This window comes from Mustelus asterias, unplaced genomic scaffold (assembly GCF_964213995.1).
Source record: "Mustelus asterias unplaced genomic scaffold, sMusAst1.hap1.1 HAP1_SCAFFOLD_1946, whole genome shotgun sequence".
NCBI lineage: Eukaryota > Metazoa > Chordata > Chondrichthyes > Carcharhiniformes > Triakidae > Mustelus > Mustelus asterias.
This window is the reverse complement of record NW_027591891.1, coordinates 2,751-25,881: the sequence shown is the minus strand read 5'-3', so window position 1 is coordinate 25,881 and position 23,131 is coordinate 2,751. Positions and strand designations below refer to the sequence as shown.

At 59.9% G+C, this 23,131-nt stretch overlaps 1 protein-coding gene across 1 annotated transcript; it reads right to left on the bottom strand.

Moving 5' to 3' along the window:
* Nucleotides 1-668: 668 nt before the first annotated feature.
* Nucleotides 669-22,925, bottom strand: mbd1a (methyl-CpG binding domain protein 1a). Its single transcript, XM_078206987.1, has 8 exons — nucleotides 22,761-22,925; nucleotides 18,429-18,512; nucleotides 16,228-16,326; nucleotides 15,374-15,487; nucleotides 10,724-10,825; nucleotides 9,767-9,877; nucleotides 7,997-8,077; nucleotides 669-1,937 (listed from the first exon to the last, which is right to left on the bottom strand). Exons 1-8 carry the CDS (start codon nucleotides 22,923-22,925, stop codon nucleotides 1,467-1,469), a joined length of 1,227 nt encoding a protein of 408 aa, XP_078063113.1. The 3' UTR covers nucleotides 669-1,466.
* Between the last annotated feature and the right edge of the window lie 206 nt (nucleotides 22,926-23,131).

Genomic DNA, 23,131 nt, shown 5'->3' with positions numbered 1-23,131 from the left:
CCTCTTCTAAAAGGAACTGCTCTCCACAAACGGGGAAAGTGGCATCCGGGAAGACGACACACACGTGTCACAACCACAACAAGGAGATGGTGCTGGGGTGGGAACTGAAGGGGCGGCACGGGAGGAGCCGAGGGGAGGGGCAAGGGGGAGCCCGAAGGGAGGGGCATGGGGGAGCCCGAGGGTGGGGCATGGGGGAGCTGAGGGGGGGGCGCAGGGGAGCCCGAGGGGGGGACACGGGGGGAGCCCGAGGAGGGGACACGGGGGGAGCCCGAGGAGGGGACACGGGGGGAGGGGGGGACACGGGGGGAGGGGGGGGCACGGGGGAGCCAAGGGGAGGGGCACAGGGGAGCCCGAGGGGGCCATGGGGGAGCTGAGGGGGGGAGGGCACAGGGGAGCCCGACAGGGGGGGGGGGGGTGGCATGGGGGTGGCACGGGGGAGCCCGAGGGGGGGGGGGGGGGCATGGGGAAGCCGAGGGGAGGGGCACGGGGGAGCCCGAGGGTGGGGCATGGGGGAGCTGGGGGGGGGGGGGGGCGCAGGGGAGCCCGAGGGGGGGCATGGGGGAGCCTGAGGGGAGGGCATGGGGGAGCTGAGGGGGGGGGGGGGCGCAGGGGAGCCCGAGGGGGGGGACACGGAGGGAGCCCGAGGAGGGGACATGGGGGGAGGGGGGGGCACGGGGGAGCCAAGGGGAGGGGCACAGGGGAGCCCGAGGGGGGCATGGGGGAGCCCGAGGGGGGGGGGGCACGGGGGAGCCAAGGGGAGGGGCACAGGGGAGCCCGACGGGGGGGGGGGCATGGGGGAGCCGAGGAGAGGGAGCATGGTGGGGAGCCGAGGGGAGGGGGGCACGGGGGTGTGGGAGTTGAGGGGTGCCGGGAGGGGTGGGGGGAGTGTTTGGGTGGAAACAGAAGGCTCCAATATTAACCTCACATGACCCTCCCCGACTATGCAGACACCAAAGGAACAAGGACTGGTGGGGTGGGGGGGAGAGAGCAGAGAGGCTGGGGGGTGTGGCGGGAGAGGGAGACTGAGCAAGGCCGGGGATGGGGAAGGAAGGGGCTGTGGAGGCAAGACAAGAGTTAGACTGATTAGTCACCTTGTTTGGAGAGCACTGGCGGTGGGTCATGGGCGGGGGGCCGGTGGGTGGTGGGCGGGTGGGTGGTAGGCGGGGGGCGGGTGGGTGGTGGGCGGGGGGCGGGTGTGTGGTGGGCGGGGGGTGATAGAAGAGGGATGGGGTGGCCAACAGACAGCGCTGATCTAAGAGGCGGTGCATTCCAGTAATCCAGTGTTTCGATCGTTAACTCTCTCTCTCTCTATCTCTCATGTGCGAGTGTGTGATTTAGTGTCATCTGTGGGAACCCCCCGAGCCCCATTACCCCCCCCCCTCCCCCTCCCACCTCCACCCCTACCCCCCAGGGCGCGAGAGACAGAGATAGAGAGTTGGTGGCGAGCGAGGTCAGAGTTCGGAGCCTCACATCGTGAGGGCACACTGGAAGCAGCGGTCCTTGTCCACCAGCACCTCGCAGTAGGAGGACCGCTCGCAGGGGAGCAGCGCTGCCACGGCCGCGGGCGGTGGCTTGGAGTTGCGGAGCTGCGGGTAGCCGGCGCATACTCGGTAGGTCTCCAGGTCGCTGATCAGGTCCACCACGTCGTCCACCGTGGTCAGCTGGGCCGGGTGGCTGCGGTAGAGCCGGTGACCCAATGGCACGGGCAGCCCACGTACCAGCACGTGGAAGAAGAAGCCTGGCCGGATCTGGACCACTGCGTCGGACACCGGGGACTTGCGGGAGAGCTGGATCAGCTGTACGTCGGGCCCCAGTGAGGAGCAGACCACCCAGGAGGCGGGCAGCGGCATTACCATCAGCTCCTGCATGAAGTTCCGCAGCAGTGGCTCCAAGGTCATCATCATGTAGGGAGATCCCAGGCTGAAGATCTGGGTGATCTGCAACACAGAGAGAGAGTGTGAGAGAGCGGGGGCCGGAGGGGCAGCAGGCGGCAGGGGCGGTGGGGGGGCAGGCCAAGGGGCAGCAGGAGGGACAGCGGGATGGGGGTAGGTGGGGGGGTGGGGGGGGAGGGGGAGCGAGGGTGGGGGGGAGCGAGGGTGGGGGGGAGCGAGGGTGGGGGGAGCGAGGGTGGGGGGGAGCGAGGGTGGGGGGGAGCGAGGGTGGGGGGGAGCGAGGGTGGGGGGGAGCGAGGGTGGGGGGGAGCGAGGGTCGGGGGGAGCGAGGGTCGGGGGGAGCGAGGGTCGGGGGGAGCGAGGGTCGGGGGGAGCGAGGGTCGGGGGGAGCGAGGGTCGGGGGGAGCGAGGGTCGGGGGGAGCGAGGGTCGGGGGGAGCGAGGGTCGGGGGGAGCGAGGGTCGGGGGGAGCGAGGGTCGGGGGGAGCGAGGGTCGGGGGGAGCGAGGGTCGGGGGGAGCGAGGGTCGGGGGGAGCGAGGGTCGGGGGGAGCGAGGGTCGGGGGGAGCGAGGGTCGGGGGGAGCGAGGGTCGGGGGGAGCGAGGGTCGGGGGGAGCGAGGGTCGGGGGGAGCGAGGGTCGGGGGGAGCGAGGGTCGGGGGGAGCGAGGGTCGGGGGGAGCGAGGGTCGGGGGGAGCGAGGGTCGGGGGGAGCGAGGGTCGGGGGGAGCGAGGGTCGGGGGGAGCGAGGGTCGGGGGGAGCGAGGGTCGGGGGGAGCGAGGGTCGGGGGGAGCGAGGGTCGGGGGGAGCGAGGGTCGGGGGGAGCGAGGGTCGGGGGGAGCGAGGGTCGGGGGGAGCGAGGGTCGGGGGGAGCGAGGGTCGGGGGGAGCGAGGGTCGGGGGGAGCGAGGGTCGGGGGGAGCGAGGGTCGGGGGGAGCGAGGGTCGGGGGGAGCGAGGGTCGGGGGGAGCGAGGGTCGGGGGGAGCGAGGGTCGGGGGGAGCGAGGGTCGGGGGGAGCGAGGGTCGGGGGGAGCGAGGGTCGGGGGGAGCGAGGGTCGGGGGGAGCGAGGGTCGGGGGGAGCGAGGGTCGGGGGGAGCGAGGGTCGGGGGGAGCGAGGGTCGGGGGGAGCGAGGGTCGGGGGGAGCGAGGGTCGGGGGGAGCGAGGGTCGGGGGGAGCGAGGGTCGGGGGGAGCGAGGGTCGGGGGGAGCGAGGGTCGGGGGGAGCGAGGGTCGGGGGGAGCGAGGGTCGGGGGGAGCGAGGGTCGGGGGGAGCGAGGGTCGGGGGGAGCGAGGGTCGGGGGGAGCGAGGGTCGGGGGGAGCGAGGGTCGGGGGGAGCGAGGGTCGGGGGGAGCGAGGGTCGGGGGGAGCGAGGGTCGGGGGGAGCGAGGGTCGGGGGGAGCGAGGGTCGGGGGGAGCGAGGGTCGGGGGGAGCGAGGGTCGGGGGGAGCGAGGGTCGGGGGGAGCGAGGGTCGGGGGGAGCGAGGGTCGGGGGGAGCGAGGGTCGGGGGGAGCGAGGGTCGGGGGGAGCGAGGGTCGGGGGGAGCGAGGGTCGGGGGGAGCGAGGGTCGGGGGGAGCGAGGGTCGGGGGGAGCGAGGGTCGGGGGGAGCGAGGGTCGGGGGGAGCGAGGGTCGGGGGGAGCGAGGGTCGGGGGGAGCGAGGGTCGGGGGGAGCGAGGGTCGGGGGGAGCGAGGGTCGGGGGGAGCGAGGGTCGGGGGGAGCGAGGGTCGGGGGGAGCGAGGGTCGGGGGGAGCGAGGGTCGGGGGGAGCGAGGGTCGGGGGGAGCGAGGGTCGGGGGGAGCGAGGGTCGGGGGGAGCGAGGGTCGGGGGGAGCGAGGGTCGGGGGGAGCGAGGGTCGGGGGGAGCGAGGGTCGGGGGGAGCGAGGGTCGGGGGGAGCGAGGGTCGGGGGGAGCGAGGGTCGGGGGGAGCGAGGGTCGGGGGGAGCGAGGGTCGGGGGGAGCGAGGGTCGGGGGGAGCGAGGGTCGGGGGGAGCGAGGGTCGGGGGGAGCGAGGGTCGGGGGGAGCGAGGGTCGGGGGGAGCGAGGGTCGGGGGGAGCGAGGGTCGGGGGGAGCGAGGGACCGCACGGCCGAGCGAGGGACCGCACGGCCGAGCGAGGGACCGCACGGCCGAGCGAGGGACCGCACGGACGAGCGAGGGACCGCACGGACGAGCGAGGGACCGCACGGACGAGCGAGGGACCGCACGGACGAGCGAGGGACCGCACGGACGAGCGAGGGACCGCACGGACGAGCGAGGGACCGCACGGACGAGCGAGGGACCGCACGGACGAGCGAGCGACCGCACGGACGAGCGAGCGACCGCACGGACGAGCGAGGGACCGCACGGACGAGCGAGGGACCGCACGGCCGAGCGAGGGACCGCACGGACGAGCGAGGGACCGCACGGACGAGCGAGGGACCGCACGGCCGAGCGAGGGACCGCACGGCCGAGCGAGGGACCGCACGGCCGAGCGAGGGACCGCCCGGACGAGCGAGGGACCGCCCGGACGAGCGAGGGACCGCCCGGACGAGCGAGGGACCGCCCGGACGAGTGAGGGACCGCCCGCGTGTGCTTGAAAAAGAGAGACAGAAGATTGGTGAACTAACAATGTAGATGCCCTGCGAGAGATGGACAGAAACAGATCACTGCCTCATTCAGTTTCTAAACGATATGAAACTCAAAATTAAACGGGGGGAGAAATAGGTTTCGGGTAACCGGACTGGAAGACAAAAGTGCACAAGGCCGAAAGAGAGACTGCTTGTCTGAGGATTCCTCTTCACACTCGAGATGGCGGAAGCACTGTGTTACTGACTGTACCTCTACTGATGTTAATCCAGCTCCCTCACACTGTCACTCAGTAACCTCTCCCCCCCAGCACCCTGTGTTACTGACTGTATCTCTACTGATGTTAATCCAGTTCCCTCACACTGTCACTCAGTAACCCCTCTCCCCCCAGCACCCTGTGTTACTGACTGTATCTCTACTGATGTTAATCCAGCTCCCTCACACTGTCACTCAGTAACCCCTCTCCCCCCAGCACCCTGTGTTACTGACTGTATCTCTACTGATGTTAATCCAGCTCCCTCACGCTGTCACTCAGTAACCCCTGTCCCCCAGCACCCTGTGTTACTGACTGTATCTCTACTGATGTTAATCCAGCTCCCTCACCTCACACTGTCACTCAGTAACCCCTCTCCCCCAGCACCCTGTGTTACTGACTGTATGTGTTACTGACTGTATCTCTACTGATGTTAATCCAGCTCCCTCACACTGTCACTCAGTAACCCCTCTCCCCCCAGCACCCTGTGTTACTGACTGTATCTCTACTGATGTTAATCCAGCTCCCTCACACTGTCACTCAGTAACCCCTCTCCCCCAGCACCCTGTGTTACTGACTGTATCTCTACTGATGTTAATCCAGCTCCCTCACACTGTCACTCAGTAACCCCTCTCCCCCAGCGCCCTGTGTTACTGACTGTATCTCTACTGATGTTAATCCAGCTCCCTCACACTGTCACTCAGTAACCCCTCTCCCCCAGCACCCTGTGTTACTGACTGTATCTCTACTGATGTTAATCCAGCTCCCTCACACTGTCACTCAGTAACCCCTCTCCCCCCCAGCGCCCTGTGTTACTTACTGTATCTCTACTGATGTTAATCCAGCTCCCTCACACTGTCACTCAGTAACCCCTCTCCCTCCAGCGCCCTGTGTTACTGACTGTATCTCTACTGATGTTAATCCAGCTCCCTCACCTCACACTGTCACTCAGTAACCTCTCTCGCCCCAGCACCCTGTGTTACTGACTGTATCTCTACTGATGTTAATCCAGCTCCCTCACCTCACACTGTCACTCAGTAACCCCTCTCCCCCCAGCACCCTGTGTTACAGACTGTATCTGTACTGATGTTAATCCAGCTCCCTCACACTGTCACTCAGTAACCACTCTCCCCCCAGCACCCTGTGTTACTGACTGTATCTCTACTGATGTTAATCCAGCTCCCTCACACTGTCACTCAGTACCCCCTCTCCCCCCAGCACCCTGTGTTACTGACTGTATCTCTACTGATGTTAATCCAGCTCCCTCACACTGTCACTCAGTAACCACTCTCCCCCAGCACCCTGTGTTACTGACTGTATCTCTACTGATGTTAATCCAGCTCCCTCACACTGTCACTCAGTAACCCCTCTCCCCCAGCGCCCTATGTTACTGACTGTATCTCTACTGATGTTAATCCAGCTCCCTCACCTCACACTGTCACTCAGTAACCCCTCTCCCCCAGCACCCTGTGTTACTGACTGTATCTCTACTGATGTTAATCCAGCTCCCTCACACTGTCACTCAGTAACCCCTCTCCCCCAGCACCCTGTGTTATTGACTGTATCTCTACTGATGTTAATCCAGCTCCCTCACACTGTCACTCAGTAACCCCTCTCCCCGAGCACCCTGTGTTACTGACTGTAAATCTACTGATGTTAATCCAGCTCCCTCACACTGTCACTCAGTAATCCCTCTCCCCCCCGCACCCTGTGTTACTGACTATATCTCTACTGATGTTAATCCAGCTCCCTCACACTGTCACTCAGTAACCCCTCTCCCCCAGCGCCCTGTGTTACTGACTGTATCTCCACTGATGTTAATCCAGCTCCCTCACACTGTCACTCAGTAACCCTCCACACCCAACAGCAATGGGGAGATAAAGTAAAGGGGTGAGGGGGAGAGAGTCGGGGGGAGAGAGGGAGAGAGTTGGGGGAGAGAGAGCGATCAGGACTGGAGCAGAGAGAGATGAAGACGGGGGGGGGGGGTGCAGAGATGGAGACGGGGGGGAAGAGAGATGGAGACGGGGGGGGGAGCGAGAGATGGAGATTGGGGAGGGGGGGAAGAGAGATGGAGACGGGGGGGAAGAGAGATGGAGACGGGGGGGGGAGCGAGAGATGGAGATGGAGGGGGGGGGAAGAGAGATGGAGACGGGGGGTGGGGAAGAGAGATGGAGACGGGGGGGGGGAAGAGAGATGGAGGCGGGGGGGGGGAAGAGAGATGGAGACGGGGGGGAAAAGAGAGATGGAGATGGGGGGGGGGCGAGCAAGAGATGGAGACGGGGGGGGAAGAGAGATGGAGACGGGGGGGGGGGGCAGCGAGAGATGGAGATGGGGGGGGGGGAAGAGAGATGGAGACGGGGGGGGAAGAGAGATGGAGACGGAGGGGGAAGAGAGATGGAGACGGGGGGGGGGGAAGAGAGATGGAGGCGGGGGGGGGAAGAGAGATGGAGATGGGGGGGGGAAGAGAGATGGAGATGGGGGGGGGGCGAGCAAGAGATGGAGACGGGGGGGAGCGAGAGATGGAGACGGGGGGGGGGGAGGAGCGAGAGATGGAGACGGGGGGGGGGGAGGAGCGAGAGATGGAGACGGGGGGGGGGGGGGGAGCGAGAGATGGAGACGGGGGGGGAGCGAGAGATGGAGACAGGGGGGTGGGGGGCGAGAGACGGAGACGGGAGCGAGAGGCGGGGGCGAGAGACGGGGAGAGAGACGGGGAGAGAGACGGGGAGAGAGACGGGGAGAGAGACGGGGAGAGAGACGGGGAGAGAGACGGGGAGAGAGACGGGGAGAGAGACGGGGAGAGAGACGGGGAGAGAGACGGGGAGAGAGACGGGGAGAGAGACGGGGAGAGAGACGGGGAGAGAGACGGGGAGAGAGACGGGGAGAGAGACGGGGAGAGAGACGGGGAGAGAGATGGGGAGCGCGCGCGCGCCAGATGAAGTGAGAAATAAAGAGAAACAGAAGGAGAGTGAACCAAAATTAGAGAGAGACATGGAGACAATGAGTGGCCAAGATAAGCTAACAAAGGGAGAGGGGGTGGGGGCAGTGAACCGTGGTACTTTGCCTGGCCCCCGAGCTGCTAGATTTCTTCCTTGTATTCCCCCTCGCCTCTGCTGCACCCCCTGCCCTAGCCTGCCTCAGCGACCCACCCTCGCCACACTGATCGGGGAGTGGGGCCCCTTCAACGCCGGCACACCGAGTCTGGTACGGGTGCTGCGTGGAATGAACCCACCCCCTCACCCTCCGCCCGCCCACCGACACTATCACCACCATCACCAGTGGAGACTCACCACTGGCAAAGCGCTGTCGTCCCTGGCATCATTCTTACTCTCTTCCAGGCTGTGCGACGGAACTGACTGACCTGCTTCAGCCTTCAGGGCAGAGGTGGGGGCGGGAGACGGGGGATTCGGAAGAGTTGGAAAGAAATTTTTTTAAAAACATGACAAATCGTGAGCATCTCCTCCCAGCCCCCAACTCTGCAGCACCGTCGAGTGGGTGGAGGGTGGAATTACCACGTGACGCCTTTACATGGGCAGTTCCCAGTGTGAATGTGAGCACCAGGAATTACATAGAGAAATCATACGAGGGGTAGGATTTCGGACTCTAAAGTTGGAGGGGGGCGGGGTTTACGACTGCATTATGAATGCACACCATGGGTCCAGCTATGCCCCCCCCCCGAATGGGTGGCACGGTGGCACAGTGGTTAGCACTGCTGCCTCACAACGCCAGGGACCTGGGTTCGATTCCCAGCTTGGGTCACTGTCTGCGTGGAGTTTGCACATTCTCCCCGTGTCTGCGTGGGTTTCCTCCAGGTGCTCCGGTTTCCTCCCACAGTCCGGAAGACGTGCTGGTTGGGTGCATTGGCCATGCTAAATTCTCCCTCAGTGTTACCCGAACAGGCGCCGGAGTGTGGCGACTAGGGGATTTTCACAGTAACTTCATTGCAGTGTTAATGTCAGCCTTCTTGTGACAAATAAATAAACTTTTAGAACTTTTTAGAACACTGATATCTAATGCCGTTATTCGCTAACACTGGTGACTAAACTGGAACTCCTGACATCGTTCCCCATCAATCAAACTACAGCTGCCCCTTACACAAAGGGAGGAAAACCCCCACCTTGTGGCCGTGCCCTCCAACTCAGCTATTCTGGAGTTGATGGAGCTCACCCCAACGGCCCATTCAGCCTTCCCCTCTCAAGGGTCCACCTGCTTTTCTGTCTGACCCGCTCTCTGCCCACCCTCTGCCTGCCCGACCCGCACCCTCTGCCTGCCCGACCCGCACCCTCTGCCTGCCCGACCCGCACCCTCTGCCTGCCCGACCCGCACCCTCTGCCTGCCCGACCCGCACCCTCTGCCTGCCCGACCCGCACCCTCTGCCTGCCCGACCCGCACCCTCTGCCTGCCCGACCCGCACCCTCTGCCTGCCCGACCCGCACCCTCTGCCTGCCCGACCCGCACCCTCTGCCTGCCCGACCCGCACCCTCTGTCTGCCCGACCCGCACCCTCTGTCTGCCCGACCCACATTCTCTGTCTGCCTGACCCGCATTCTGCCCGCCCCTGTCTGACCCCCCTCCGTCTGTCTGAGCCGTAGTCTGCCCGCCTCTCTGCCTGTCTAACTCACACTCTGCCCGCCTCTGTTTGTCTGACCTGCACTTTGCCTCGCTTGGGCTTCCACCCACCATCTGTCTGCCTTGCCCGCCCTCAGCCCATCTGCCATGCCCGCCCACATTCTGCCCATCTGTCTCGCCCACCCACGCTCTGCTCCTCTGCCTCGTTCAGACTCTGCCCCTCTGCCTCGCTCACCCTCTGCCTGTCTTGCTCATTCTCTGTCTCTCTCTCCCCACCTCTTTTAAGATGCTCCTTAAAAACTGACCCCTTCACCAAGCTTTTGGTCGCCTGTTCCAAATATCTCCTCGAGTGTCATTGGGGTCAGTTTCTGTCTGATTGTGGCTCCTGTGAAATGCCTCAGGGATGTTTTATGGGTTAACGGTACATTGTGAATGTAAATCCTCCCGAGGGACACACACGAAGTGCAGTGTGGGGCGAGAAACCTTGCTTACCGCCGCAGGAGTGGATCGTCCGTATCCCGGGTTCTGTTCCGGAGTGGCTCCTCTTGAGAGCCGGGAATTGGATGGAACTCCAGACGCTCGGACCTCTGGCTCCGCTGGCCTCTGGCAGGAGAAAGGAGCGGTTAATATTCCCTCAGCTGTGTCGTAGCTGAAAGGTGAGATACCCGTCCAAGACACGCGGTGTGCAGCCTGTCTTGCTCCCTCCCTTGCGTCTCCGAATCGGGAGGATATGGGTTCAGCTCTGCCCCACAGAGTAAAGGACACAGGTCCCAGAATCCGGGCTCAACATTCCACCCCCACACTGTGGGAGGGTCAGTGCTGAGGGAGCGCCGCACTGTGGGAGGGTCAGTGCTGAGGGAGTGCCGCACTGTGGGAGGGTCAGTGCTGAGGGAGCGCCGCACTGTGGGAGGGTCAGTGCTGATGGAGCGCTGCACTGTGGGAGGGTCAGTGCTGAGGGAGCGCCGCACTGTGGGAGGGTCAGTGCTGAGGGAGTGCCGCACTGTGGGAGGGTCAGTGCTGAGGGAGCGCCGCACTGTGGGAGGGTCAGTGCTGAGGGAGCGCCGCACTGTGGGAGGGTCAGTGCTGAGGGAGCGCCGCACTGTGGGAGGGTCAGTGCTGAGGGAGCGCTGCACTGTGGGAGGGTCAGTGCTGAGGGAGTGCTGCACTGTTGGAGGGTCAGTGCTGAGGGAGTGCCGCACTGTCGGAGATGGGGTGGGCGGGGGGGGGGGTGCGGCGAGAGAGAACCACTAATTCAATCAACAACTAAAAGAGATGACGTGGGGCATGACCCCATTACTGTCAATGGGATCTTGCTGTGCACAATCTGGCTGCACTGCCTTCAACAGATTTTGTTCACCAGCTGTGAGGGGCTTCAGGACTCCCTGCAGGGAGCTGGAGGGGCCCTCTCTCTCCAGGAAGACTGAGCCTTCTCCGTTCCGAACCTCTTACCTTGGGTGAGACTGATGGCCGGTTAGTGCTTCCCGTCTCCGCGCTGGCTTCTTGGATCATGGGAGGGACAATCCGAGTGGACAAGTCCTGCAAACCGGTTTCCTGGAAGTGAAATAAAGAACGTTTTGGGTTCATTCGCCTCATTCAGTGGCTCAAGTGCTCAGACAAACCCGTTCAGTATTTGAGCTCAGTGCCAATGCCGAGCTGGGCTGCTGACTGGGTTTCAGAGATTGAAAGGCAGAAGTGTAACTCCCGGAGGGTCAGTGCTGAGGGAGCGCCGCACTGTGGGAGGGTCAGTGCTGAGGGAGCGCCGCACTGTCGGAGGGTCAGTGCTGAGTGAGTGCCGCACTGTCGGAGGGTCAGTGCTGAGTGAGTGCCGCACTGTGGGAGGGTCAGTGCTGAGGGAGCGCCGCACTGTGGGAGGGTCAGTGCTGAGGGAGCGCCGCACTGTGGGAGGGTCAGTGCTGAGGGAGCACCGCACTGTGGGAGCGTCAGTGCTGAGGGAGCGCCGCACTGTGGGAGGGTCAGTGCTGAGGGAGCGCCGCACTGTCGGAGGGTCAGTGCTGAGGGAGTGCCGCACTGTCGGAGGGTCAGTGCTGAGGGAGCGCCGCACTGTCGGAGGGTCAGTGCTGAGGGAGCGCCGCACTGTCGGAGGGTCAGTGTTGAGGGAGCGCCACACTGTGGGAGGGTCAGTGCTGAGGGAGCGCCGCCACTGTGGGAGGGTCAGTGCTGAGGGAGCGCCGCACTGTGGGAGGGTCAGTGCTGAGGGAGCGCCACACTGTGGGAGGGTCAGTGCTGAGGGAACGCTGCACTGTCAGAGGGTCAATGCTGAGGGAGCGCCGCACTGTGGGAGAGTCAGTGCTGAGGGAGCGCCGCACTGCCGAGGGTCAGTGCTGAGGAAGCACCGCACTGTGGGAGGGTCAGCGCTGAGGGAGCGCCGCACTGTGGGATGGTCAGTGCTGAGGGAGCGCTGCACTGTGGGAGGGTCAGTGCTGAGGGAGCGCCGCACTGTGGGAGGGTCAGTGCTGAGGGAGTGCCGCACTGGGAGGGTCAGTGCTGAGGGAACGTCACACTGTCAGAGGGTCAATGCTAATGATACAATGATCACTGCTGCCTAAATGTTCCCCTTCTGACATTTGACCCACTTTGCCCACCCTGATTCACTAGAAACAGATCTATCAGAGCCTCCTTTCTCATTAGGATCAAACGCTGCAGAAAACTCTCCTGAACACACTTAAAAACTCTTGCCCCCTCTCTGCCCCTCCTACCCTTACTGTCCCAGTCTATATTCAGATAATTGAGATCTCCCATTATAACCACTCTATAGTTTTTGCATCTATTTGTCATCTTCTTGGAAATCTGTTTCCTTTCATCCTTCTCACTACTTGGTGACTCTCAATAAGACCCAGCAATGTAACTGCACCTTTTTTGTTCCTTAGCTGTAGCTAAATAGATTCTGGCCTCGACCCCCGTGGGACATCCTTTCTCTGCAGCACTGCAATGCTCTCCATAACCCCACTACCCCTCCACCTTTTCTTCCTTTCTTATCTGTCCTGAACACTTAGCATGCAGGAATATTTGTAACACCCGGTCCTGCGCTTCCTTGAGCCAGCTCTCTGTCATCACAGCATCATCCATAGACCGTAATCTGCCTGTAACCCACCAATCATACTTTTCACACACCACACATTCACATACAGGCACAGTGACCCTAATCTGAAGTGCGGACCAAAATCAGGCTGTTCGGTCCCTCTGCTCCATGCTGGTGCTCCTTTCTGAGTCTCCGCCCATTTTTCTGAATCTGAACTTGCCATCGTAACCTTCCATCTCCTTCTCCCTCGTGTGTTTATCCAGCATCCCCCACCCCCACTCTCCCCTTAGACAGAGCCACATGATTCACCTCAACCACTTCCACATTCTCGCCACTCTCCTAAACTCCACCATCCCCGCCATGGATCCCTTGGTGAATGTCTTATATTGACATCTTTGCATTCTGCTCTTCCCCACCAGAGGGAGCACTCCGTGTCACCACTCGATCCAAAACCTTTTGTTCCTTTCGAGACCTTGATTGGGGTCTTGTTTCCCCCGCCCCCCCCATTCCCAACAACCCCTCCTGAGCCACTATATCTTCGCCATTAGAAAAGAGCCTCTTGCATCTTTCCCTGGGATGTAAACACGCACATTTCTGGGATTGTCCTGGCCGATCCCCGCGCCCTCTCCCAAGTGGCTCGACATTCTTTCTTGTAGCATGGAGACCGGAACTGCCAGCAGTGAGGGCTGAACAGAGATCCGACTCAGATTGACTCCAACCTCCTTACTCTCAAATCCTGCCCCCTCGGGAAATTAAGTCTGGGGCTGGGTTTTGCCTTTTTTTTTGGGTCTGGATGTCGCTGATCTGTAGCGTGACGGTCAATGTTTGTTAATGGAGCATTGTGTCCAGTTTTGGTGTCCTTATTTGAATAAGGACGTGGTGGCATTGGAGGCAGTTCAGAGGAGGTTCACCAGATTGATTCCGGGGATGAAGGGGTTGACACATGAGGAGAGATTAAACAGTTTGGGCTCGTACTGGCTGGGGTTTCGAAGGTTGAGAGGGGATCTGATCGAGGGATATAAAATTTTAAAAGGGATTGATAAGGTAAAGGTTGACCAAATGTTTCCTCTCACGGGGCAATCTAGAACAAGAGGTCACAGGTATGGGTTGAGAGGCGATAGACTTAAAACTGAGATGAGGAGGAACTACGTCTCACAGAGGGTGGTGAATTTGTGGAACTCGCTGCCCCATAGCGCGGTGGGGTCTGAATCATTGACGCAGATAGATATATTTCTGATTTTAAAAATGGGTTAAAGGGGTATGGGGAACAGGTGGGGAGGTGGATTTGAGACCAGGTCAGCCATGATCTGATTGAATGGGGGAGCAGGCTCGAAGAGCTCAATTTGCCCACTTCTGCTCCTAATTCCGATGTTGATTGGTCTGTTTGTACACCGGGAGATCCGTTCTTCCTCTCCTTCCTCCCTGCAAACTTTCACTGTCCAGATCATTAAGTGACCACCCCGTGGTCCCGCAGAAAGTGTAGACCCTCATGTTCGTCTGTGTCGAACCTCTCTCTCTCTCTCTCTCTCCCCCCCCCCCCCCCCTCCCCCCCCAGCCCCCCGCCAATATTGTCTATCCCTCAGATCCCTCGACTGAATTTTAGGAATTGTGTGGGGTTTTTTTTATGAATCCCGGAATCATTAAAGAACAGCGATTAGCTGTGGTCCCAGCACAGATCCAGCCTGTCTCTGTATGAATCACACAGGCAGCGGAGAAGATGGGGAGAAATCGGCTCTGTCCTCCACAAAAAAAGGGAGGGGGTGTGGTGGAGCGGCACACACCCCTCCCTCTGAGACAGACCCTCATATCGCCTTCCTGCCCAATGCTCGTCTCTTGGGGGGGGGGGGGGGGGGGGGGTAAACAGGGGAAAGGAGGCGGAGGAGTTTACGCACCCAGAGGTTGCCCTCCACCCCCCCCCGCACCCCTCCCCCCCGCCCCCCTGCCCCCCCCCCCCCCCCCAAGCCCGCACCCACCCCACTCCCTTCCCAGCCAATTAACCCACGTCATCATGCAGGCAACAGCAAGTTTGAGAATAGCGGCGGCACAGCAAGATCCCAAAGACAGCCAATTACAGCTCCTATCTCCGCCACTGGACAGATAGAGTGGGGTCGACAGTGGTTTTGGGTGGGGTGGGGGGTGGGGGGGGGGGGGGAGGAGCAGGAGACATGGGGCCTCAGTTCAATCCCTCATCTGAGCCACACCTCTCTCCCGATGCGTGCTCAGGCTTGAGAGGCCGAACGGCCTACTTCTGCTCCTATTTCGTACAAGAGTGAAGCTATCTGCTTCGGACAGAGGAATGGGACAGCAGAGTATTATTTAAGTGGTGACAGATTGGGAAATGTTGACGTTCAAAGGGACCTGGCGGTCATAGTACACCAGTCACTGAAAGCAAGTATGCAGGTACAGCAAGCAGTTAGGATGGCAAATGGTACATTGGCCTTCATTGCATGTGGACTCGAGTACAGGAGTAGGGATGTCTTACTGCCGCTGTACAGGGCCTTGGTGAGACCACAGTCGGAATACTGTCTGCTGTTTACATCTCCTTACCCAAGAAAGGATAACTTACCACACAGAGTGCAGCCAAGTTTCACCTGTGATGGTGGGATTGTTGTACGAGGAGAGATTGGGTCGACTGGGCCTGTATTCACTGGAATTTAGAAGGGATCTAATTGAAACGTATAAAATTCGGACAGGGCTGGACAGACTGGATGCGGGGAGTATTGTTCCTCTGGCTGGAAGGAGGGGGGTCTAGGACGGGGGACACAGTCTCAGGATACGGGGAGGCCATTTAGGCCCACTGAGCTGAGGAGAAATGTCTTCACTGCAAGGCTGGTGAACCAGTGGAATGCTCTGCCACAAAAGGCAGGACAAATCACTGAATATATTTAAGAATAAAATAGATTGCTTGTCACTCAAGGTATCCAGGAGGTTTGAGGAGAAGGTGGGCATATGGCGTTGAGATAGAGGATCAGCCATAATCATACTGAATGGCAAAACAGGCTTGAAGGGCCAAATGGCCTGTTCCTGATCCAATTTACTACGTTCCTTAAAATTTGTACCTCTGAGGAGGGGGGTGGGGCCTTTTTGCTGGAGTGCCGCTCTCTGCTGTCCCTTTGTTTGATCAAAGGAGAAGGCGATCGATGAGATGCGGATTCAGATTCACCGACTGACCTCTGAAACACGAGGAAGAACAAGTTTTACAATGAAGAAACCTAATGTTAATCCCAAATTAATCCCACTGCCCCGCTCTCTCCCCATAGCCCTGTATCAATCCCAAACTCATCCCACTGTCCCGCTCTCTCCCATAGCCCAGTATCAATCCCAAACTAATCCCACTGCCCCGCTCTCTCCCCGTAGCCTTGTATCAATCCCAAACTACTCCCACTGCCCCGCTCTCTCTCCATAGCCCTGAATCAATCCCAAACTAATCCCACAGCCCCGCGCTCTCTCGTGGCCCTGTATCAATCCCAAACTAATCCCACTGCCCCGCTCTCTCCCCATAGCCCTGTATCAATCCCAAATTAATCCCACTGCCCCACTTTCTCCCCATAGCCCTGTATCAATCCCAAACTAATCCCATTGCCTCGCTCTCTGCTGTAGCCCTGTATCAATCCCAAACTAATCCCACTGCCCCACTTTCTCCCCATGGCCCTGTATCAATCCCAAAACTAATCCCACTGCCCCACTTTCTCCCCATGGCCCTGTATCAATCCCAAAACTAATCCCACTGCCCCGCTCTCTCCCATAGCCCTGTATCAATCCCAAACTAATCCCACTGCCTCGCTCTCTCCCTGTATCAATCCCAAACTAATCCCACTGCTCGGCTCTCCCCCCCCCATCGCCCTGTATCAATCCCAAATTAATCCCATGGTTGACCACCGAAGCAGCGGGATTTGCAAAGCTCAGTAATTACCGCACTCGGGATGCGTTCCGGATCGTTCTGTGGCGTGTCCCGCTTCAGCACAGAGGGAGCAGTGTGGCTCTGAACAGCTGTAGCTTCCAGCGGCTGCCTCTGAGGATAGAGAACATGGATGTTCGGGGAAATGAGTAAAACGGGTCAACATCCCCTGGGCAGTGACATCGTTCCCGTGCATCGATTACTGGGACGCGGGGACACCAGGCAGAGGCGCTGGTATTGCTAGCTGATGATCACCGTGGCCGCCACGATCCTGGGGCTGCTTTCTTCCGAGAACTGCAGCCAATCAGCCTTGATGCGTGGAGACCACAGATTCAAGCCACAGAGCCCAGGATTTACAGTCCAAGCCCACCCCCACCTGACCAAGAGTGCTGAGGGAGCGCTGCACTGTGGGAGGGTCAGTGCTGAGGGAGCGCCGCACTGTGGCAGGGTCAGTGCTGAGGGATCGCCGCACTGTGGGAGGGTCAGTGCTGAGGGAGCGCCGCACTGTGGCAGGGTCAGTGCTGAGGGAGCGCTGCACTGTGGCAGGGTCAGTGCTGAGGGAGCGCCGCACTGTGGCAGGGTCAGTGCTGAGGGAGCGCCGCACTGTGGCAGGGTCAGTGCTGAGGGAGCGCCGCACTGTGGGAGGGTCAGTGCTGAGGGAGCGCCGCACTGTGGCAGGGTCAGTGCTTAGGGAGCGCCGCACTGTGGGAGGGTCAGTGCTGAGGGAGCGCCGCACTGTGGGAGGGTCAGTGCTGAGGGAGCGCCGCACTGTGGGAGGGTCAGTGCTGAGGGAGCGCCGCACTGTGGGAGGGTCAGTGCTGAGGGAGCGCCGCACTGTCGGAGGGTCAGTGCTGAGGGAGCACCGCACTGTGGGAGGGTCAGTGCTGAGGGAGCGCCGCACTGTGGGAGGGTCAGTGCTGAGGGAGCGCTGAACTGTGGGAGGGCCACACTGTGGGAGAGTCGGTGCTGAGGGAGCGCCGCACTGTGGGAGGGTCAGTGCTGAGGGAGCGCCGCACTGTGGGAGGGTCAGTGCTGAGGGAGCGCTGCACTGTGGGAGGGTCAGTGCTGAGGGAGCGCCGCACTGTGGGAGGGTCAGTGCTGAGGGGGTGTCGCACTGCGGGAGGGTCAGTGCTGAGGGAGCACCGCACTGTGGGAGGGTTAGTGCTGAGGGAGCGCCGCACTGTGGGAGGGTCAGTGCTGAGGGAGCGCCGCACTGTGGGAGGGTCAGTGCTGAGGGAGCGCCGCACTGTGGGAGGGTCAGTGCTGAGGGAGCGCCGCACTGCGGGAGGGTCAGTGCTGAGGGAGCACCGCACTGTGGGAGTGTCAGTGCTGAGGGAGCGCCGCACTGTGGGAGGGTCAGTGCTGAGGGAGCGCCGCACTGTGGGAGGGTCAGTGCTGAGGGAGCGCCGCACTGTGGGAGGGTCAGTGCTGAGGGAGCGCCGCACTGTGGGAGGGTCAGTGCTGAGGGAGCGCCGCACTGTGGGAGGGTCAGTGCTGAGGGAGCACCGCACTGTGGGAGGGTTAGTGCTGAGTGAGTGCTGCACTGTCAGAGGGCCAGTGCTGAGGGAGCGCCGCACTGTGGGAGGGTCAGTGCTGAGGGAGCGCCGCACTGTGGGAGGGTCAGTGCTGAGGGAGCGCCGCACTGTGGGAGGGTCAGTGCTGAGGGAGCGCCGCACTGTGGGAGGGTCAGTGCTGAGGGAGCACCGCACTGTGGGAGGGTTAGTGCTGAGTGAGTGCTGCACTGTCAGAGGGCCAGTGCTGAGGGAGCGCCGCACTGTTGCAAGGTCAGTCCTGAGGGAGCGCCGCACTGTGGGAGGGTCAGTGCTGAGGGAGCGCTGCACTGTGGGAGGGTCAGTGCTGAGGGAGCGCCGCACTGTCGGAAGGTCAGTCCTGAGGGAGCACCGCACTGTGGGAGGGTCCTCCTACCAACTGTGGTGAAGTTAAAAATCACATGGCCGCTGAGGGTGGCTGCGGTTGACATCTTGTTTAAATAACTTGGTTGCCATAATTCCCAGAATGGAACAGTGATCACAGCAAAATCACATTGCGCCTCGGGTGGTCCTGGGGAGGTGAAAGGCGCTGCTGAACGGCTAGATTGCCTTCCGCTGCACCACAAAACCTGAGCCAGGCCCGAGTTCCTGTTACAAGTCTGCCCCCCCCCCCCCCCGCCCCCCCCACCCCGCAATTGCGCCAAGTCCCCCTCGTCTGCCCCGTACCCGTGTCTGCTCGCTGCTGGTCTCTTTGATCACCGAAGGTCGGTCGAGGCCTTTAGACGAGGAGGGTGGTTTGAGGAACGGTTTCTGTGGAGAGAGTAGAGAGGACAGGAAGGTTTGTAAAGCTCGAACAACAGTCTGATTGAAATATCACAAGAGGAGAGTGAGGGGGGCATGAGGGAGCGCTGCAGGGGAAACCTGACTGGGGTGGATGGAGCAGAGGGCGGTAGAAGTGGAAGCAGCCAATTGAATTGGAGGCTGGGGGAGGGGTTGGGGGGGCGGGGACAGAAAGGGGACCGGGCAGGACACAGAGGGGTAGGGGGGATGTCAGCGAGAGGAAGGGGGGCGGGCGAGAGGGAGGGGGGGCGGGCGAGAGGGAGGGGGGGCGGGCGAGAGAAAGAGAGGGGACGGGTGAGGAAGAGGAGGGGGCGGGCGAGAGGGGCTGGAATTGGGAGAGGGAGAATATTCTGATGAAGTATTGCATATCCCTGTTCCTCTATATCCTTCGTGTCAAATATCGAGTCTGGTGATCCAGCTGCTTTCCAATAAGACTTTCGGTGGACTTTCCGAAGCGGTTTTTAAGTTTGGAGTATGAATTTCCAAGTGAAGTTGAGTGGGATATAACAATCACATCAGCTTCACTGTCAGACTTCAGGTTGCTCCAGTTCAGAAGGTTTTTACTGGGTAAATACCAAGTATGTGTCACCAGTTGGGCACATCTGGCCCACTGGAGACCATTCAGCCCATCGAACCTGCTTCGCCATTCAGTATGGTGACGGCTGATCGTTCACCTTTTCCTCCCCCCCCCTACCCCCCGCACTATCCCCATCTCTCGGACCCTGACGAATGGCTGGAACACGGCGAGAAATGGGTGCGAATTCCAGCCTCCGGTGATACTCCTTCCATGTTGCTCCCAGGAGAAGCCAAAGGTTGAGTAAACGCAGGGATCCACTGGGATCGAAGGAAAATTATATGCAGCTGAGTCTTTACAAGCGATAGTGTGAATAGTGTTTTGATAGTCAATAACATGCGTAGTTACATGTGCTGGAAACCACACGCTGGGCTCGAGAATGCGCCTGTTTCATTCGAACAGAACAGGTGACAGCCATTCCCCCTGTTCATTTCCCAGGGCAATGCCCCGACCAATCAAACTCGGAGTTGAATTTAAACAAAGCCTGGCAGTTAACTGTCAGTCATCAGTGCACTGGTGCATCCTCCAGGGTAATGCCTCTGCCAATGCAATGGAGCAAATGTGCCGCTGCCATCTTCACACGCTAAATGTGCAGCAGGACTGTATGTGGTGGAGGGGGGAATGTGCAACAGATGTTGAGGGGCTGTTTCCCCTCACGGGGGAATCTAGGACCAGAGGGCATAATCCAGCGATGGGCAACCTGCGGCCCGGGTGCCACATGCAACCATCTGGGATCTGAGTGGGGCCCACAAGACATTCTGTTGACCGTTGCCCAGGTGCAGGGTTGCCACATTTGCGTACTTATTTTCCTACCAGTTTGCACAGAAAGCAAGGAAGGTGTGTGCTGATTGCTCACAACATTGACTGTGAGCTCGGTGTCCAAAGTGCAAACATTTCTTTCATTTTTACCAGTTGAAGCTGATGACAGCTCTATTCGCATATAAACGATTAAGCATTTTCCATAACTCATTGTGGAGTATTCATGGATTGAATCTTATTCACGGGGTCATGGTTAGTGAACAAGCCCGCTTTCAATCTTGCGGCCCACTGAGAGGAAGGCAGACCCCTCACGTGGCCCCCTCACTCACTGGCCTAGGTTGTCCATCTCTGTCATAATCAGTAAGAGGGTCTCGTCTTTTTAAGACGGAGAGGAGGAGGAATTTCTTCTCTCAGAGGGGAGTGTATCTGTGGGAATTATTTTACTGGAGAGGGCTGGGTCGCGTTGCCGCAAATTCTTGCCTCTTGTGAAATCGCGTACCGGCGAACATACCCGGCACGCCCTCTCCAGGAGGAACACGCGGGAAAGGTGAGAGTTCAACATTCTGAATTGGGGACGAGCAAAGCTTTAGGCGTGCTGCCATTATACAGACAACTGGACTTGTGTGCGGGTAAACAAGTCGCGATGTGTGTGTGTGTGTGTGTGTGTGTGTGTGTGTGTGTGTGTGGAGGGGAGGGGGGGGGGCGGAGGTTGTGGACAGCAAGGGTTGACCAGACGTCCACTTGCTCCGCCGTCTGACGATAAACGCCCAGGCAACGCAGCTGCGGTGAAACAGGCCCCAAGAACAAAGAACAGTACAGCACAGGAACAGGCCCTTCGGCCCTCCAAGCCTGCGCCGATCATGATGCCTGCCTAAATTAAAACCGTATGCACTTCCGGAGTCCGTATCCTTCCATTCCCATCCTATTCATGTATCCGTCTAGTTGCCCCTTAAATGTCGCTATCGTACCCGCTCCCACCACCTCCCCGGGCAGCGCGTTCCAGACATTCACCACCCTCTGTGTAAAACACTTACCTCGCACATCTCCTCTAAACATTTCCCCACGCACCTTAAACCTATGTCCCCTCGTACTTGACTTTTCTACCCTAGGAAAGATCATCTGACTATCCACTCTGTCCATGCCTCTCATAATCTTGTAAACCTCTATCAGGTCACCCCTCAACCTCCGTCGTTCCAGTGAGAACAAACTGAGTTTATCCAACCTCCCCTTATGGTGAATTCCCTCCAGACCCGGCAACATCCTGATAAACCTCTTCTGTACCCTCTCCAAAGCATCCACATCCTTCTGGTAGTGTGGCGACCAGAATTGTACACAATATTCTAAATGAGGCCCAACTAAGGTTCTATACAGCTGCAGTCTAACCTGCCAATTTTTATACTCAATGCCCCGACCGATGAAGGCAAGCATGCCATATGCCTTCTTGCCTACCTTCTCCACCTCTGTTGCCACAAGGAAAGAGATTTGTGTCTCCCTGACTGTAATTCCTTCCTCTATACCTTTAGGGCAGCATGGTTGTGCAGTGGTTGGCACTGCTGCCTCACAGCGCCAGGAGCCCAGGTTCAATTCCCAGCTTGGGTCACTTGAGGGGAGATCTTACAGAAACATATAAGATTATGAAGGGAATAGATAAGATAGAAGCAGGGAAGTTGTTTCCACTGGCAGGTGAAACTAGAACTAGGGGGCATAGCCTCAAAATGAGGGAGAGCAGATTTAGGACTGAGTTGAGGAGGAACTTCTTCACACAAAGGGTTGTGAATCTGTGGAATTCCCTGCTCAGTGAAGCAGTTGAGGCTACCTCATTGAATGTTTTTAAGGTGAGGATAGATAAATTTTTGAACAGTAAAAGAATTAAGGGTTATGGTGAGTGGGCGGGTAAGTGGAGCTGAATCCACAAAAAGATCAGCCATGATCTTATTGAACGGCGGAGCAGGCTCGAGGGGCCGGGTGGCCCACTGCTCCTAGTTCTTATGTTCACCGACTATGCAGAGTTTGTACATTCTCCCCGTGTCCTCGTGGGTTTCCTCCGGGTGCTCCGGTTTCCTCCCACACTCCAAAGATGTGCGGGTTAGGTGAATTGGCTATGCTAAATTGCCCCTGAGCATCAGGGGTAAACGTGTGGGATTGTGGGGATAGGGCTTGGGTGGGATCATTGTCGATGCTGGCCCGATGGGCCGAATGGCCTCCTTCTGCACTGTAGGGTTTCTATGATTCTAGATGAACAGAACTTAAGCGCGCCAGAATGTTTCACTCCCCCATTTCCCCTGCTGATTCCGCACCCCCCCACCCCCCCCCCCCTCCCCGCCCCCCCCGACCTTTCTGCCTTTCCAGGTTGCTGGCTCCAGCAGTGATGTCATCAGACTTCCGTGCAGGTGGGGGCTGGGCTAACGGCGGCCATCTTGCATGGCCACATTGCACTATTGTCTACAAGTGTTTCTCCGAATGGTCACGGTCTCCTAACAGGATCGTGACACCATTCCCCTCATGCAAGTCCAGAGTTCTCGTCCCTGCCCCAGCTGAATAAAACAGCTGGCAAGGACTGGGGTAGGGGGCGAAAGAGACAAGAGGGTGGAAGCAAGAATGGAGACCGTTTTTAAATTGGGAAAGGTTATCGAGGATACGTGGGACTGAGGTGCAGATGATCGCGTGGCTAGAATAAGCCCCAAGGGACTGGGTGGTCTCGTGTTTCAGTGGCTTTTTTCCTGCAGCAGTAGAGGAAGTCGTCAAGCATTGGAGGGTGTCGGCGCAGATTTAGCTTGGTTTGGGGATGCTCGGGTGTGCATGTGGGAACTGGAGATGCTCGACGTGTGGTGGTGGTGGGGGGAGTGGTGGGGGGGGGGGGAGGATCTACGAGTGGCCACACTCACCATGACAGACAGGAAATTGTTGAAGTTGAAAGCCTTGGCGGGAGTTCTGGCTTTAATCTCCGGGGACCTGTAGGGATTGCCAGCCCCTGTGCCACTGCCCTGCACCAGAGGCCGGGCGGGGGGTGGGAGAAAAAACAAAGGAAGCTTTGAGAACTGGGATTGCATGGTCCGCTGGCATCAAAAGGGGACCCCCCGCCCCCACAAGCAGCAGAGCGAGGCGAGGCAGTGTGAAAGAGAGCACGGAGTGAGCTCGAGCCCACCCCCTCCACCAGAAATGGAGAGGGCTGGGAGAAATGCAATAGAGCGGGGAGAGGGGATGTGAAGGAGTGAGGGAGCAAGGGAGCAGTGAGGGAGCGAGGGAGCAGTGAGGG